General features: G+C 45.0%; 1 protein-coding gene across 4 annotated transcripts in view; it reads right to left on the reverse strand.

Moving 5' to 3' along the window:
- The window catches only part of LOC110515076 (SH3 and multiple ankyrin repeat domains protein 3), a 119,422-nt gene that overhangs the window by 72,143 nt on the left and 31,802 nt on the right, over positions 1–15,477 (reverse strand). For all 4 annotated transcript variants that reach the window (XM_036972729.1, XM_036972728.1, XM_036972731.1 and 1 more), the window contains exons 3-7: positions 10,558–10,761; positions 9,825–9,896; positions 9,451–9,559; positions 9,100–9,251; positions 8,855–9,022 (exon numbers count right to left, since the gene is read on the reverse strand). In XM_036972729.1, the coding sequence (XP_036828624.1) occupies positions 8,855–9,022; positions 9,100–9,251; positions 9,451–9,559; positions 9,825–9,896; positions 10,558–10,761 (705 nt within the window). The remainder of the gene's footprint in view (positions 1–8,854; positions 9,023–9,099; positions 9,252–9,450; positions 9,560–9,824; positions 9,897–10,557; positions 10,762–15,477) is intronic.

The raw sequence follows: 15,477 nt of genomic DNA on the forward strand, positions 1-15,477 counted from the left end.
ACCACGTTGTGGCAGTGTGAAGGGCACCGTGCAGAATCACATATAGATACCACGTTGTAGCAGTGTGAAGAATCACATATAGATACCACGTTGTGGCAGTGTGAAGAATCACATATAGATACCACGTTGTGGCAGTGTGAAGAATCACATATAGATACCACGTTGTGGCAGTGTGAAGGGCACCGTGCAGATACACATATAGATACCACGTCGTGGCAGTGTGAAGGGCACAGTGTAGATACACACGTATCTCCTTCTCTCTTTCTCTCTCTCGGAGGACCTGAGCCCTAGGACCATGCCCCAGGACTACCTGACATGATGACTCCTTGCTGTCCCCAGTCCACCTGGCTGTGCTGCTGCTCCAGTTTCAACTGTTCTGCCTTATTATTATTCGACCATGCTGATCATTTATGAACATTTGAACATCTTGGCCATGTTCTGTTATAATCTCCACCCGGCACAGCCAGAAGAGGACTGGCCATCCCACATATGCTCTCTCTAATTCTCTCTTTCTTTCTCTCTCTCGGAGGACCTGAGCCCTAGGACCATGCCCCAGGAATACCTGACATGATGACTCCTTGATGTCCCCAGTCCACCTGACTGTGTTGCTGCTCCAGTTTCAACTATTCTGCCTTATTATTATTCGACCATGCTGGTCATTTATGAACATTTGAACATCTTGACCATGTTTTGTTATAATCTCCACCCGGCACAGCCAGAAGAGGACTGGCCACCCCACATAGCCTGGTTCCTCTCTAGGTTTCTTCCTAGGTTTTGGCCTTTCTAGGGAGTTTTTCCTAGCCACCGTGCTTCTTCACCTGCATTGCTTGCTGTTTGGGGTTTTAGGCTGGGTTTCTGTACAGCACTTTGAGATATCAGCTGATGTACGAAGGGCTATATAAAATAAATTTGATTGATTGATAGATACCACGTTTTAGCAATGTGAAGATTCACATATAGATACCACGTTGTGGCAGTGTGAAGAATCACATATAGATACCACGTAGTGGCAGTGTGAAGAATCACATATAGATACCACGTTTTGGCAGTCTGAAGGGCACCGTGCAGAATCACATACAGATACCACGTTGTAGCAGTGTGAAGAATCACATATAGATACCACGTTGTGGCAGTGTGAAGAATCACATATAGATACCACGTTGTGGCAGTGTGAAGAATCACATATAGATACCACGTTGTGGCAGTGTGAAGAATCACATATAGATACCAACTTGTGGCAGTGTGAAGAATCACATATAGATACCACGTTGTGGCAGTGTGAAGGGCACCGTGCAGATACACATATAGATACAACGTTGTGGCAGTGTGAAGAATCACATATAGATACCACGTTGTGGCAGTGTGAAGATTCACATATAGATACCACGTTGTGGCAGTGTGAAGAATCACATATAGATACCACGTTGTGGCAGTGTGAAGGGCACCGTGCAGATACACATATAGATACCACGTTGTGGCAGTGTGAAGAATCACATATAGATACCACGTTGTGGCAGTGTGAAGGGCACCGTGCAGATACACATATAGATACCACGCTGTGGCAGTGTGAAGAATCACATATAGATACCACGTTGTGGCAGTGTGAAGAATCACATATAGATACCACGTTGTGGCAGTGTGAAGAATCACATATAGATACCACGTTGTGGCAGTGTGAAGAATCACATATAGATACCACGTTGTGGCAGTGTGAAGAATCACATATAGATACCACGTTGTGGCAGTGTGAAGAGCACAGTGTAGATACACACATAGATACCACGTTGTGGCAGTGTGAAGAATCACATATAGATACCACGTTGTTGCAGTGTGAAGATTCACATATAGATACCACGTTGTGGCAGTGTGAAGGGCACCGTGCAGAATCACATATAGATACCACGTTGTAGCAGTGTGAAGAATCACATATAGATACCACGTTGTGGCAGTGTGAAGAATCACATATAGATACCACGTTGTGGCAGTGTGAAGGGCACCGTGTAGATACACATATAGATACCACGTTGTGGCAGTGTGAAGATTCACATATAGATACCACGTTGTGGCAGTGTGAAGAATCACATATAGATACCACGTTGTGGCAGTGTGAAGAATCAAATATAGATACCACGTTGTGGCAGTGTGAAGAATCACATATAGATACCACGTTGTGGCAGTGTGAAGAATCAAATATAGATACCACGTTGTGGCAGTGTGAAGAATCACATATAGATACCACGTTGTGGCAGTGTGAAGAATCACATATAGATACCACGTTGTAGCAGTGTGAAGAATCACATATAGATACCACGTTGTGGCAGTGTGAACAATCATATATAGATACCACGTTGTGGCAGTGTGAAGAATCACATATAGATACCACGTTGTGGCAGTGTGAAGAATCACATATAGATACCACGTTGTGGCAGTGTGAAGGGCACCGTGCAGAATCACATATAGATACCACGTTGTGGCAGTGTGAAGGGCACCGTGCAGATACACATATAGATACCACGTTGTAGCAGTGTGAAGAATCACATATAGATACCACGTTGTGGCAGTGTGAACAATCATATATAGATACCACGTTGTGGCAGTGTGAAGAATCACATATAGATACCACGTTGTGGCAGTGTGAAGAATCACATATAGATACCACGTTGTGGCAGTGTGAAGGGCACCGTGCAGAATCACATATAGATACCACGTTGTGGCAGTGTGAAGGGCACCGTGCAGATACACATATAGATACCACGTTGTAGCAGTGTGAAGATTCACATATAGATACCACGTTGTGGCAGTGTGAAGATTCACATATAGATACCACGTTGTAGCAGTGTGAAGAATCACATATAGATACCACATTGTAGCAGTGTGAAGAATCACATATAGATACCACATTGTAGCAGTGTGAAGAATCACATATAGATACCACGTTGTGGCAGTGTGAAGAATCACATATAGATACCACGTTGTGGCAGTGTGAAGAATCACATATAGATACCACGTTGTGGCAGTGTGAAGAATCACATATAGATACCACGTTGTGGCAGTGTGAAGAATCACATATAGATACCACGTTGTAGCAGTGTGAAGAATCACATATAGATACCATGTTGTAGCAGTGTGAAGAGCACCCGTGCAGAATCACATATAGATACCACGTTGTGGCAGTGTGAAGAATCACATATAGATACCACGTTGTGGCAGTGTGAAGAATCACATATAGATACCACGTTGTAGCAGTGTGAAGAGCACCCGTGCAGAATCACATATACAGTATATCACAAAAGTGAGTACACCCCAAATTGGGCCCAATTAGCCATTTTCCCTCACCGGTGTCATGTGACTCGTTAGTGTTACAAGGTCTCAGGTGTGAATGGGGAGCAGGTGTGTTAAATTTGGTGTCATCGCTCTCACACTCCCTCATACTGACTGTTCACTGGAAGTTCAACATGGCACCCCATGGCAAAGAACTCTCTGAGGATCTAAAAAAAAGAATTGTTGCTCTACATGAAGATGGCCTGGGATATAAGAAGATTGCCAAGACCCTGAAACTGAGCTGCAGCACGGTGGCCAAGACCATACAGCGGTTTAACTGGACAGGTTCCACTCAGAACAGGCCTCACCATGGTCGACCAAAGAAGTCTATATGCCAATTTTAATTCATTTATTTATTTTGTCACTGTTTCTCCCCAATTTCTGGTAATTACAATCTTGTCTCATCGCTGCAACTCCACAACTGGCTCAGGAGAGGAGAAGGTCGAGTCACCAAGGGTTAGGGTTAGGCTAACCCTAACTCTAACCCTAACCCTTAGGCTAACGCTAACCCTAACCCTTAGGCTAACCCTAACCCTTAGGCTAACCCTAACCCTTAGGCTAACCCTAACCCTAACTGCCTCAGGAGAGGAGAAGGTGGAGTCACCAAGAAATCACTTCCACATTTCCTGAATGATAAAAGTCTAATAGTTCCAAAACAAATTAGATGTTAATAGACACATACACCACATGGATAACAGATGTTAATGGTCACATACACCACATGGATAACAGATGTTAATGGTCACATACACCACATGGATAACAGATGTTAATGGTCACATACACCACATGGATAACAGATGTTAATGGTCACATGGATAACAGATGTTAATGGTCACATACACCACATGGATAACAGATGTTAATGGTCACATGGTTAACAGATGTTAATGGTCACATACACCACATGGATAACAGATGTTAATGGTCACATGGTTAACAGATGTTAATGGTCACATACACCACATGGATAACAGATGTTAATGGTCACATGGATAACAGATGTTATTGGTCACATACACCACATGGATAACAGATGTTAATGGTCACATGGATAGCAGATGTTATTGGTCACATACACCACATGGATAACAGATGTTAATGGTCACATGGATAACATATGTTATTGGTCACATACACCACATGGATAACAGATGTTAATGGTCACATGGATAGCAGATGTTATTGGTCACATACACCACATGGATAACAGATGCTATTGGTCACATGGTTAACAGATGTTATTGGTCACATACACCACATGGATAACAGATGTTAATGGTCACATGGATAACAGATGTTAATGGTCACATGGTTAACAGATGTTAATGGTCACATGGATAACAGATGTTATTGGTCACATGGATAACAGATGTTAATAGACACATACACCACATGGTTAACAGATGTTAATGGTCACATGGTTAACAGATGTTAATGGTCACATACACCACATGGATAGCAGATGTTAATGGTCACATGGATAGCAGATGTTATTGGTCACATACACCACATGGATAACATATGTTAATGGTCACATGGATAACAGATGTTATTGGTCACATGGATAACAGATGTTAATAGACACATACACCACATGGATAACATATGTTATTGGTCACATACACCACATGGTTAACAGATGTTAATGTGAGTGTAGAGAAATGCTTGTGCTTCTAGTTCCGACAGTGCAGCAATATCTAACATGTAATCTAACAATTCCACAACTACCTAATACACACAAATCTAAGTAAAGGAATGGAATAAGAATATATACACATAAATATATATAAATAACGACAGGGCGGCATAGACAAGATCCAATAGATGGTATAAAATACAGTTTTTAGATATGAGATGAGTAATGCAAGATATGTAAACATGATCCATTTGTTAAAGTGGCCAGTGATGTCAAGTCTGTATGTACAGCCCGACAGGATGCTCTCATATGTGCATCTGTAAAGGTTTGTGAGTATTTTAGGTGACAAGCCAAATATCTTCAGCCTTCTGAGGTTGAAAAGGCACTGTGGATAGGGGGGTGCTCCTTCTGCTGTTTCCTGAAGTCCACGATCATCTCCTTTGTTTTGTTGACGTTGACTGAGAGGTTGTTTTCCTGACACCACACTCGGAGTGCCCTCACCTCCTCCCTGTAGGCTGTGTCGTCGCTGTTGGTAATCAAGCCCACTACTGTTGTGTCGTCTGCAAACTTGATGATCGAGTAGGAGGTGTGCATGGCCAGAGTTGAGATGTTGTTTCCTACCTTCACCACCTGGGGGCAGCCCGTCAGGAAGTCCAGGACCGAATTGCACACAGCGGCGAACCAGAGACCTAGGGCCTCAAGCTTAATGATGAGCTTGGAGGGTACTATGGTGTTGAATGCTGAGCTACAGTCAATGAACAGCATTCTTACATAGGTATTCCTCTTGTCCAGGTGGGATAGGGCAGTGTGCAGTGTGATGGTGATTGCATCGTCTGTGGACCTGTTGGGGCGGTAAGCAATTTGGAGTGGGTCTAGGGTGACAGGTAAGGTGGAGGTGATATGATCCTTGACTAGTCTCTCAAAGCACTTCATGATGACAGAGGTGAGTGCTACAGGGCGAAAGTAATTTAGTTCAGTTACCTTTGCATTCTTGGGTACAGGAACAATGGTGGCCATCTTGAAGCATGCAGGGACAGCAGACTGGGATAGGGAGCGATTAAATATGTCCGTAAGCGCACCAGCCAGCTGGTCTGCGCATGCTCTGAGGACGCGGCTGGGGATGCCATCTAGGTCAGCAGATTTGGAAGGTTAACACATTTAAATGTCTTAATAATCACGTTGGCCACGGAGGAGGAGAGCCCATAGTCCTTGGTAGCGGGCCACGTCGGTGGCACTGTATTATCCTCAAAGCGTGCAAAGGTGTTTAGTTTGTCTGGAAGCAAGACGTCGTTGTCCGTGACGTGGCTGGTTTTCTTTTTGTAATCTGTGATTGTCTGTAGACCCTGCCACATACGTCTCGTGTCTGGACCGTTGCATTGCGACTCCACTTTGTCTCTATACTGAAATGTCACTTGTTTGATAGCCTTGTAGAGGGAATAACTACACTGTTTGTATTCGGCCATATTCCCAGTCACCTTCCCATTGTTAAACTTTGAGGTTCGGGCTTTCAGTTTTGCGCGAATGTCGCCATCTATCCACGGTTTCTGGTTAGGGTAGGTTTTAATAGTCATGGTAGGTACATCTTCTCGTATACACTTCCTTATAAACTCACTCACCGAATCAGCGTATAATTCAATATTATTCTCTGAGGCTACCCGGAACATGTCCCAGTCCGTGTGATAAAAACAATCTTGAAGCGTGGTTTCCGATTGGTCAGACCAGTGTTGAATAGTCCTTAGCACGGCTACATCCTGTTTGAGTTTCTGCCTATAGGAAGGGAGGAGCAAAATGGAGTCGTGGTCAGATTTGCCGAACGGAGAGTGTGGGGGGGGGGGGGCTTGTATGCATCTGGGAAGTTAGAGTAGCAGTGATCTGTGTATTTCCAGCTTGAGTGCTACAGTCAATATGCTGGTAGAATTTAGGTAGCCTTAAAATCCCCAGCTACAATAAATGCAGCTCAGGATATATGGTTGCCAGTTTGCATAAAGTCCAGTGAAGTTCCTTGAGGGCCATCGTGGTATCAGCTTGAGGGGGATATACAGTGGGGAGAACAAGTATTTGATACACTGCCGATTTTGCAGCTTTTCCTACTTACAAAGCATGTAGAGGTCTGTAATTTTTATCATAGGTACACTTCAACTGTGAGAGATGGAATCTAAAACAACAATCCAGAAAATCACATTGTATGATTTTTAAGTAATTAATTTGCATTTTATTGCATGACATAAGTATTTGATACATCAGAAAAGCAGAACTTTATATTTGCTACAGAAACCAGCTGGTCTGCGCATGCTCTGAGGACGCGGCTGGGGATGCCGTCCGAGGAGAATTCCCTTGGGAGATAATACGGTCAGCATTTGAATGTGAGGAATTCTAGGTCAGGTGAACAAAAGGAGTTCCTGTATGTTGTTACAATTACACCATGAGTTGTTAATCATGAAACATACACCCCTGCCCTTCTTCTTCCTGGAAAGACTCCAACAGCATATACCCAGAGAGCCATGTGTCCGTGAAACAGAGTATGTTACAATCCCTGATGTCTCTGGAAAACAACCTTTGCCCTAATTTCGTCTACCTTGTTATCTAGAGACTGGACATTAGCGAGTAATATACTCGGAAGCGGTGGGTGGTGTGCGCGCCTCAGAAGTCCGCTTCGTCTACCTCTTCTCTGGCAGCGTTGTTTTGGGTTGACCTTCAGAATCAGTTCAAATGCCCTGGATGGTTCGGACAAAGGATCCGCTTCGGGAAAGTCATATTTCTGGTCGTATTCCTGTTCATAGTTCTAGTAATTTGACGTCGCTCTGATACCCAATACATAAAAAAAACAAAATACTGCAAAGTTTCCTAAGGACTAGAAGCGAGGCAGCCCTCTCTGTCGGCGCCATCTTGCCTAATTTCTGTTTCTGTGACAAAAAAGCAACGTACTGTATAGTGTAGAGCAGTGGTCAACAGACTTTTCTGATTCAAGAACACTTGTCTCGGCTTGCAGTCATAATGGCAGAGACATGACTTAAAACACGTAAGATGTTGTTACTCCTATGACCAGAGAAAGGTCAATATTCCTAATTCATGTTGTTACTCCTATGACCAGAGAAAGGAAAATATTCATAATTCATGTTGTTACTCCTATGACCAGAGAAAGGTCAATATTCCTAATTCATGTTGTTACTCCTATGACCAGAGAAAGGAAAATGTTCCTAATTCATGTTGTTACTCCTATGACCAGAGAAAGGACAATATTCCTAATTCATGTTGTTACTCCTATGACCAGAGAAAGGACAATGTTCCTAATTCATGTTGTTACTCCTATGACCAGAGAAAGGTCAATGTTCCTAATTCATGTTGTTACTCCTATGACCAGAGAAAGGACAATGTTCCTAATTCATGTTGTTACTCCTATGACCAGAGAAAGGTCAATATTCCTAATTCATGTTGTTACTCCTATGACCAGAGAAAGGAAAATGTTCCTAATTCATGTTGTTACTCCTATGACCAGAGAAAGGAAAATATTCCTAATTCATGTTGTTACTCCTATGACCAGAGAAAGGAAAATGTTCCTAATTCATGTTGTTACTCCTATGACCAGAGAAAGGAAAATGTTCCTAATTCATGTTGTTACTCCTATGACCAGAGAAAGGAAAATGTTCCTAATTCATGTTGTTACTCCTATGACCAGAGAAAGGAAAATATTCATAATTCAACAAAATAATAGAAAAAGTAAATAGAAAATGTTTACTAAGTTTTCAGAAAAACAAACTAATTACAAACTGGTCAAGTGGATCTGAAAACAAACAAACCAAATTAATTTCAAATTAAAATCTGAATTTCTAGAACAAAAAAGACATCTAAAAACACACAACTATGATAACCTTGGTGTGTCTGGGTGTGTTTTACCTGGTGGATCTCCTGCCAGCCATTCTCGTCGGTGCTGCCTATGACAGCGTGTTCATGCAGCAGCAGTTCACAGCAGTACGGGTCTCCCCCCACCATGGCACAGTGGTACAACGGAGTTAACCCACGACTGTCCCTATAGTCTGGAGACGCACCCAGGTCCAACACAGTCTGCAACACACACACATTATGCTTAAAACAGAAACACACAGGGGTGTGTATGCATGTGTGTGTGTGTGCGTACTCACTGTGAGTGCTGTGTGGTTCCTAGAGAGAACAGCTCTGTGCAGCGCTGTGATTCCGTCTCTAGTCCTGAAGTCCAGGTGAGCTCCTCCACTCCTCAGAACTTTAATCAGCTCTGAACTGCCCTCTAGCTGAACCGCCAGGGTCAGGGGGCATTCTATAAACACACACATTCAGATAGAAAAATACTGAGGCTTAGTCGTGAGGGATAGATATCACTCACTTTCAGACACTGAGGGTGTGTGTGTGTGTGTGTGTGTGTGTGTGTGTGTGTGTGTGTGTGTGTGTGTGTGTGTGTGTGTGTGTGTGTGTGTGTGTGTGTGTGTGTGTGTGTGTGTGTGTGTGTGTTTCTTCACCTCCTGTGTCTGCATCATGAAAATTAGGATCAAGGCCTTTCTCCAAGAACCTGGAGACTTTGTCAATGCTGAGCTGATAAACATACTCCATGAACTTCTTAAGGTTGGCCTGAGAGACAGAGAAAGGGACAGCGAGAGTAGGGCTGGCACGTTAGTGTGTGTGTGTGTGTGTGTGTATGTCTGTGTGTGTGTGTGTGTGTGTGTGTGTGTGTGTGTGTGTGTGTGTGTGTGTGTGTGTGTGTGTGTGTGTGTGTGTGTCTGTGTGCGCGTGTGCGTATGCATGTTTGTATCTGTGTGTGTGTCTGTGTCTGTATCTGTATCTGTGTGTGTGTCTGTGTCTGTGTGTGTGTCTGTGTGTGTGTGTGTGGTCTTACCTTGGTATGGAGCTTTGCTAGCTGCTTGTCGTCCACATAGCTCTGAGTGTAAACACGCCTCTTATAACGAAACTACAATCACACACACACACACACACACAGCCCTATGAGTTAAAACAATTTTAGTTTCAGCATTTAGGTTGAATGTATGGTATAGGTAGTGGTGTAGGTAGTGGTGTCTAGGTTGTAGGGTGTAGGTACAAGTAGTTGTGTAGGTAGTGGTGTCTAGGTTTTAGGGTGTAGATATGGTATAGGGCGTAGCTCTCGATAGGGAATAGGAGTAATGGGGTAGAGGGTACCTCTAGATAGGGAATAGGGGTGATGGGGTAGAGGGTACCTCTAGATAGGGAATTGGGGTGATGGGGTAGAGGGTACCTCTAGATAGGGAATAGGAGTGATGGGGTAGAGGGTACCTCTAGGCAGGGAATAGGGGTGATGGGGGGTAGAGGGTACCTCTAGGCAGGGAATAGGGGTGATGGGGGGTAGAGGGTACCTCTAGGCAGGGAATAGGGGTGATGGGGGGTAGAGGGTACCTCTAGATAGGGAATAGGGGTGATGGGGGGTAGAGGGTACCTCTAGATAGGGAATAGGGGTGATGGGGGGTAGAGGGTACCTCTAGATAGGGAATAGGGGTGATGGGGGGTAGAGGGTACCTCTAGATAGGGAATAGGGGTGATGGGGGGTAGAGGGTACCTCTAGATAGGGAATAGGGGTGATGGGGGGTAGAGGGTACCTCTAGGTAGGGAATAGGGGTGATGGGGGGTAGAGGGTAGTCTTTCAGCAGTCGTTCCTCGTCTAGGAACTTCCCAGCTCGTCCGTTGAAGGCCGGTTGAAACAGACCGTAGTTCAGAACATCAGTCAGACTCTGTGTTAGAGTCACTAACACACGCTGCTTACTGCTCCACACTGCTGCCTCGGGATCCAACCGCAGACACTTCTACACACACAAATAAAATGTTATTTGCCACATGCGCCCAATACAACAGGACCTTACAGTGAAATGCTTACTTACAAGCCCTTAACCAACAATGCAGATTTAAGAAAATTAAGTGTTAAGTAGAAAATAGATAAGTTAAAATAAAAAACAGTCAGGATGCTCTCGATGGTGCAGCTGTAGAACCTTTTGAGGATCTGATGACCAATGACAAACTTTTTCAGTCTCCTGTGGGGGAACAGGCTTTGTTGTGCACTCTTCACGACTGTCTTGGTGTGTTTGGACCATGATCATTTGTTGGTGATGTGGACATCAAGGAACTTGAAGCTCTCATCCTAATCCACTACAGCCCCGTTGATGAGAATGGGGGCGTGCTCAGTCCTCCTTTTTCTGTAGTACACAATCATCTCCTTTGTCTTGATCACGTTGAGAGAGAGGTTGTTGTCCTGGCACAACATGGCCAGGTCTCTGACCTCCTCCCTATAGGCAGTCTCGTCGTTGTCGGTGATCATCCCTACCCATTGTATCGTCGGCAAACTTAATGATGGTGTTGGAGTCATACCTGGCCATGCAGTCATGAGTGTAAAGGAGGGGACTGAACACGCACCCCTGAGGGGCCCCCGTTTTGAGCATTAGCGTGGCGGATGTGTTATTACCTACCCTTACCACCTGGGGGTAGCCCGTCAGGAAGTCCAGGATCCAGTTGCAGAGGGAGGTGTTTAGTCCCCGGGTTCTTGTTTTAGCGATGAGCTTTGAGGGCACTATGGTGTTGAATGCTGAGCTGTAGTCAATGTATAGCATTCTCACATAGGTGTTCCTTTTGTCCAGGTGTGAAAGGGCAATAGAGATTGCATCATCTGTGGATCTGTTTGGGCGTTACGCAAATTGGAGTGGGTCTAGGGTGTCTCCGAGGATGCTGTTGATGTGAGCCGTCTGGTAGGCTCATGTCACTGGGAAGCTTGCGGCTGTGCTTCCCTTTGTAGTCTGTAATAGCTTGCAAGCCCTGCCACATCCGACGAGTGTCGGAGCCAGTGTGGTATGATTCAACCTTAGCCCTGTATTGATGCTTTGCCTGTTTCATGGTTTGTCGCAGGGCATGGCGGGATTTCTTGTAAGCTTCCGGGTTAGAGTCCCGCACCTTGAAAGCGGCAGCTCTATCCTTTAGCTCAGTGCGAATGTTGCCTGTAATCCATGGCTTCTGGTTGGGGTATGTACGTACAGTCACTGTGGGGACGACGTCCTCAATGCACTTATTGCTAAAGCCAGTGACTGATGTGGTGTATTCCTCAATGTCATCGGAAGAATCCCGGAACATGTCCAGTCTGTGCTAGCAAAGCAGTCCTGTAGTTTAGCATCTGCTTCATCTGACCACTTCTTATTGACTGAGTCACTGGTGCTTCCTGCTTTAATTTTTGCTTGTAAGCAGGAATCAGGAGGATAGAGTTGTGGTTGGATATATCAAATGGAGGGCCTGCAGTTTATCACAATATATTCTACTTCAGGCGAGAAAAATCTAGAGACTTCCTTAGATTTGGTGCACCAGCTGTTGTTTACAAATATGCACAGTCTGCCCCCCCTCGTCTTACCGGTGTGGGCTGTTCTATCCTGCTGGTGCAGCGTGTATCCCGCTAGCTGAATATCCATGTCGTTATTCAGCCATGATTCCTTGAAGCATAGGATATTACAGTTTTTTATGTCCCGTTGGTAGGATATTCGTGATCTTACCTCGTCTAGGCTTAACGGAGGCAGCTGTTTATTCTTGCCGATGCACCGAAAACCCAGCCAGCTGTATGTTATTCATGTCAGCCATGACTCGGTGAAACATAAGATATTACAGTTAATGTCCAGTTGGTAGGATATTTGTGATCGTAGCTCATCTATTTTGTTATCCAATGATTGTACGTTGGCTATGTCACATCTGCTGACCCCTCTCTGGCGCTCAAGGTCGCCAGGCTACTTATCATTATTCACACCTGCCACCATCGTTACACGCATCAACGCTTCATCTGACTCAACTGGACTCCATCACGTTATTAAGTAACCCCCCTATACAGTGGGGCAAAAAGTATTTAGTAAGCCACCAATTGTGCAAGTTCTCCCACTTAAAAAGATGAGAGAGGCCTATAGAGATAGGTACACTTCAACTATGACAGACAAAATGAGAAAAAAAATCCAGAAAATCACATTGTAGGATTTTTAATGAATTTATTTGCAAATTATGGTGGAAAATGAGTTCCTCTGCGCTCCACTCGTTACCTGTATTAAAGGCACCTGTTTGAACTTGTTATCAGTATAAAAGACACATGTCCACAACCTCAAACAGTCACACTCCAAACTCCACTATGGCCAAGACCAAAGAGCTGTCAAAGACACCAGAAACAAAATTGTAGCCCTGCACCAGGCTGGGAAGACTGAATCTGCAATAGGTAAGCAGCTTGGTTTGAAGAAATCAACTGTGGGAGCAATTATTAGGAAATGGAAGACATACAAGACCACTGATAATCTCCCTCGATCTGAGGCTCCAACGCAAGATCTCACCCTGTGGGGTCAAAATGATCACAAAAACGGTGAGCAAAAATCCCAGAACCACACGGAGGGACCTAGTGAATGACCTGTAGAGAGCTGGGACCAAAGTAACAAATCCTACCATCAGTAACACACTACACCGCCAGGGACTCAAATCCTGCAGTGCCAGACGTGTCCCCCTGCTTAAGCCAGTACATGTCCAGGCCCGTCTGAAGTTTGCAAGAGAGCATTTGGATAATCCAGAAGAAGATTGGGAGAATGTCATATGGTCAGATGAAACCAAAATATAACTTTTTGGTAAAAACTAAACTCGTCGTGTTTGGAGGACAAATAATGCTGAGTTATATCCAAAGAACACCATACCTTCTGTGAAGCATGGGGGTGGAAACATCATGCTTTGGGGCTGTTTTTCTGCAAAGGGACCAGGAAGACTGATCCGTGTAAAGGAAAGAATGAATGGGGCCATGTATCGTGAGATTTTGAGTGAAAACCTACCTATTTTGAGTGACCTCTGTCATTGCCAACAAAGGGTATATAACAAAGTATTGAGAAAAACTGTTGTTATTGACCAAATACTTATTTTTCACCATAATTTGCAAATAAATTCATAACAAATTGTATAATGTGATTTTCTGGATTTTTTTCTTTTCATTTTGTCTATCATAGTTGAAGTGTACCTATGATGAAACAGGCCTCTCTCATCTTTTTAAGTGGGAGAACTTGCACAATTGGTGGCTGACTGTCACTTCCTCAGTTTCTTTCCCGAGTTAGGGTTAGGTAGGGGTAGGTAGTATGTGGACCAGGGTTAGGTAGGTGTAGGGGTAGGTAGTATGTGGACCAGGGTTATGTAGGGGTAGGTAGTATGTGGACCAGGGTTAGGTAGGGGTAGGTAGTATGTGGACCAGGGTTAGGTAGGTGTAGGGGTAGGTAGTATGTGGACCAGGGTTAGGTAGGTGTAGGGGTAGGTAGTATGTGGACCAGGGTTAGGTAGGGGTAGGTAGTATGTGGACCAGGGTTAGGTAGGGGTAGGTAGAATGTGGACCAGGATTAGGTAGGGGTAGGTAGTATGTGGACCAGGGTTAGGTAGGGGTAGATAGTATGTGGACCAGGGTTAGGTAGGGGTAGGTAGTATGTGGACCAGGGTTAGGTGGGGTAGGTAGGTAGTGTGTGGACCAGGATTAGGTAGGGGTAGGTAGTATGTGGACCAGGGTTAGGTAGGGGTAGATAGTATGTGGACCAGAGTTAGGTAGGGGTAGGTAGTATGTGGACCAGGGTTAGGTAGGGGTAGGTAGTATGTGGACCAGGGTTAGGTGGGGTAGGTAGGTAGTGTGTGGACCAGGATTAGGTAGGGGTAGGTAGTATGTGGACCAGGGTTAGGTAGGGGTAGATAGTATGTGGACCAGAGTTAGGTAGGGGTAGGTAGTATGTGGACCAGGGTTAGGTAGGGGTAGGTAGTATGTGGACCAGGGTTAGGTAGGGGTAGGTAGTATGTGGACCAGGGTTAGGTAGGGGTAGGTAGTATGTGGACCAGGGTTAGGTAGGGGTAGATAGTATGTGGACCAGAGTTAGGTAGGGGTAGGGGTAGGTAGTATGTGGACCAGAGTTAGGTAGGGGTAGGTAGTATGTGGACCAGGGTTAGGTAGGGGTAGGTAGTATGTGGACCAGGGTTAGGTAGGGGTAGGTAGTATGTGGACCAGGGTTAGGTAGGGGTAGGTAGTATGTGGACCAGGGTTAGGTAGGGGTAGGGGTAGGTAGTATGTGGACCAGGGTTAGGTATGTGTAGGGGTAGGTAGTATGTGGACCAGGGTTAGGTAGGGGTAGGTAGTATGTGGACCAGGGTTAGGTAGGGGTAGGTAGTATGTGGACCAGGGTTAGGTAGGGGTAGGTAGTATGTGGACCAGGGTTAGGTAGGGGTAGGTAGTATGTGGACCAGGGTTAGGTAGGGGTAGGGGTAGGTAGTATGTGGACCAGGGTTAGGTAGGGGTAGGTAGTATGTGGACCCGGGTTAGGTAGGGGTAGGTAGTATGTGGACCAGGGTTAGGTAGGGGTAGGTAGTATGTGGACCCGGGTTAGGTAGGGGTAGGTAGTATGTGGACCAGGGTTAGGTAGGGGTAGGTAGTATGTGGACCAGGGTTAGGTAGGGGTAGGTAGTATGTGGACCCGGGTTAGGTAGGGGTAGGTAGTATGTGGACC

This window comes from Oncorhynchus mykiss, unplaced genomic scaffold (genome assembly GCF_013265735.2).
Source record: "Oncorhynchus mykiss isolate Arlee unplaced genomic scaffold, USDA_OmykA_1.1 un_scaffold_191, whole genome shotgun sequence".
Lineage (NCBI taxonomy): Eukaryota > Metazoa > Chordata > Actinopteri > Salmoniformes > Salmonidae > Oncorhynchus > Oncorhynchus mykiss.